This window comes from Mesitornis unicolor, unplaced genomic scaffold (assembly GCF_000695765.1).
Source record: "Mesitornis unicolor isolate BGI_N332 unplaced genomic scaffold, ASM69576v1 scaffold12715, whole genome shotgun sequence".
NCBI lineage: Eukaryota > Metazoa > Chordata > Aves > Mesitornithiformes > Mesitornithidae > Mesitornis > Mesitornis unicolor.
This window is the reverse complement of record NW_010183517.1, coordinates 4,413-6,291: the sequence shown is the minus strand read 5'-3', so window position 1 is coordinate 6,291 and position 1,879 is coordinate 4,413. Positions and strand designations below refer to the sequence as shown.

Here is a 1,879-nt window from a genome sequence, read left to right as displayed (position 1 = left end):
GTCGCCCCGGCTCTTGCGTGTCGGCACCGTGCCAGCATTGCCCCTCAGTATCCCTGCTCTGAGGTGTGCTTCCAGCAGCTTCTGCCCCAGCGAAGCCAAGAGGGTGACGGGTGGCTGAGAGCCCGGGCTCTGCTCTCCCTTCCTACTCTTATGTGGCTCTGGTGGGATGGAGCCGGCCACAGCTCCTCTTCCGGGGCTCCATGTCCCAGTCTGCAACTCGCAGGAACCGTTCGCAGCTTGGTGAAGGATTCGGCAAAGTTGCCGTTTATGGAAGGTGCTGGGATGCTCGAGGGGGTGATCCAGGGAAGGATGAAGTGTGGCAGCTCTCTTCCCTGCCAGAGCGCGGTGGGCGTTTTGGCGCTTGGAGGATGCGCAGGGAGACCACAGCCCCAGTTTCTGGCCAGTAAACTTGCAGTGAATCTCTGGGGCTGCCATGAGCCCTTTGGTGTTTCTGAGCCCTGGGCCGCTGCTTTCCGCCATCCTCTGCCTGTCGTGCCATGTCCTTTGGGGCTGGCTTGGCCGCCTCCTCCCACCCTGCTGGGTCGTAGCAGAGCCAGAAACTCCTGAAGTTGGTCGCAGGGACTGATTCGATCGCCGCAGCGCCTGCCTGCGCAGCTCAGCTCTGGCACCCGCTCCCTCCTCTGTGGCCCCAGGCGAGGAGCCCGGCCTCCCTGCCTCGCTTTTCCTGGCGTCTGGAGAAGAAAGGAAGGTGTGATGTGCCCGCCTCCCGCAGCGCAGCTGCAAGGGTGAATTAATTACTGTTTGCAGTGCGGTGGGAAGAAGCGCTCAGCATGAGGGGAGGTGAGCTGCGATGGAGGTGCAACGTGTTCTCCTTCACGGCTGGCTCTGGTCCTGTGCCGTTCTCGTGTAACGAAGGGGACCGGCAGCACCGTAGCGCCGGATCTGATCCTGGGAGATGCTGCAGAGCTGAGGAAGAGGAAGGGCGATGTCTTTCTGCAGGGGGTACCACACTCCAGAGGGCTGGGCGCAAGGCTTCCATGCTGCGGAGGCTATGACGAACACCATCCTCCTGGGTGATGCCATCAAAGGCTCCTCCAGCAAAGCTCTCTTTGCTCCTTTTTGGGTTTTCATAGCTTGGAGCTGGGCACTGTGAGTACAGAGCTCCTTGGGCAGACATGGCCTGACCGAGAGGGTCGGCTGACTTTGTCCTTACATGGAGGAGGCCACCTCATGTCAAAGCAGGCGCCATGTTGGGAGTCAGCGAGCGGATGAGCTGCGTCGGGTCTCTCATCTCCTGCCTGGGTACGAGCAGGAACACAAAAGATGGAGAGGTGCATCCCAGCCTGCGCTGTGCTGGTTCTCGTGGGCTGTTGCAACAGTCGCAGCCCTGATCTGACGGGCTCCTGGCAGGAGGGCAAAGTCCTCTTTGGTGGTGCCGCGAGAGGACGTTCAGGGAGAGCGTCTGCCTTTCTTGGAGTGCCGTCTCTATCACCGCATCATCCTGGGGAGAATCTCCTGTGATCGTTTCTTGTCTGAAACTGGTGATTTCTCAGCCCAAGGGCAGGAGGGACAGGTCCCGCCAGGGCGCTGCAGGGCAGCTTTACGAGGGAAGTGTGCCGGGAGCTGTGCAGCATGGGCAGAGGGCGGCTTGGAGCTGGGAACTGCAGGGAAGAGAAGGGTGTGGAGTCTGAAGATGGGAGGGTTTGAGAGGAGCATCCAGCTCCTCAGTGCCATCTGCAGCCTCTGGGATCTGTGGGGGCTGCTGCACCCCTGGATGTGCCCCCTTCCCCATCCCCTCCTGGTTTTGGGGGTGTTTTCTTTTAAATCTGAAAAGTGCTTTTAAAGCCGCCTTGTTTATAAACTTGTAGTAAAGTCTGGCACCGTGTTTTCCTCCTCCCTCAGCGTTAATGCTGCACAC

At 59.9% G+C, this 1,879-nt stretch overlaps 1 protein-coding gene across 1 annotated transcript in view; it reads left to right on the top strand.

Moving 5' to 3' along the window:
• Window positions 1-1,208: 1,208 nt before the first annotated feature.
• LOC104540371 (RNA-binding protein MEX3D-like) overlaps window positions 1,209-1,879 on the top strand; it is a gene marked incomplete at its 3' end in the record, with an annotated part of 5,079 nt that continues 4,408 nt past the window's right edge. Inside the window, exon 1 of the mRNA XM_010184170.1 lies at window positions 1,209-1,263. Coding sequence (XP_010182472.1) covers window positions 1,209-1,263 — 55 coding nt within the window. The remainder of the gene's footprint in view (window positions 1,264-1,879) is intronic.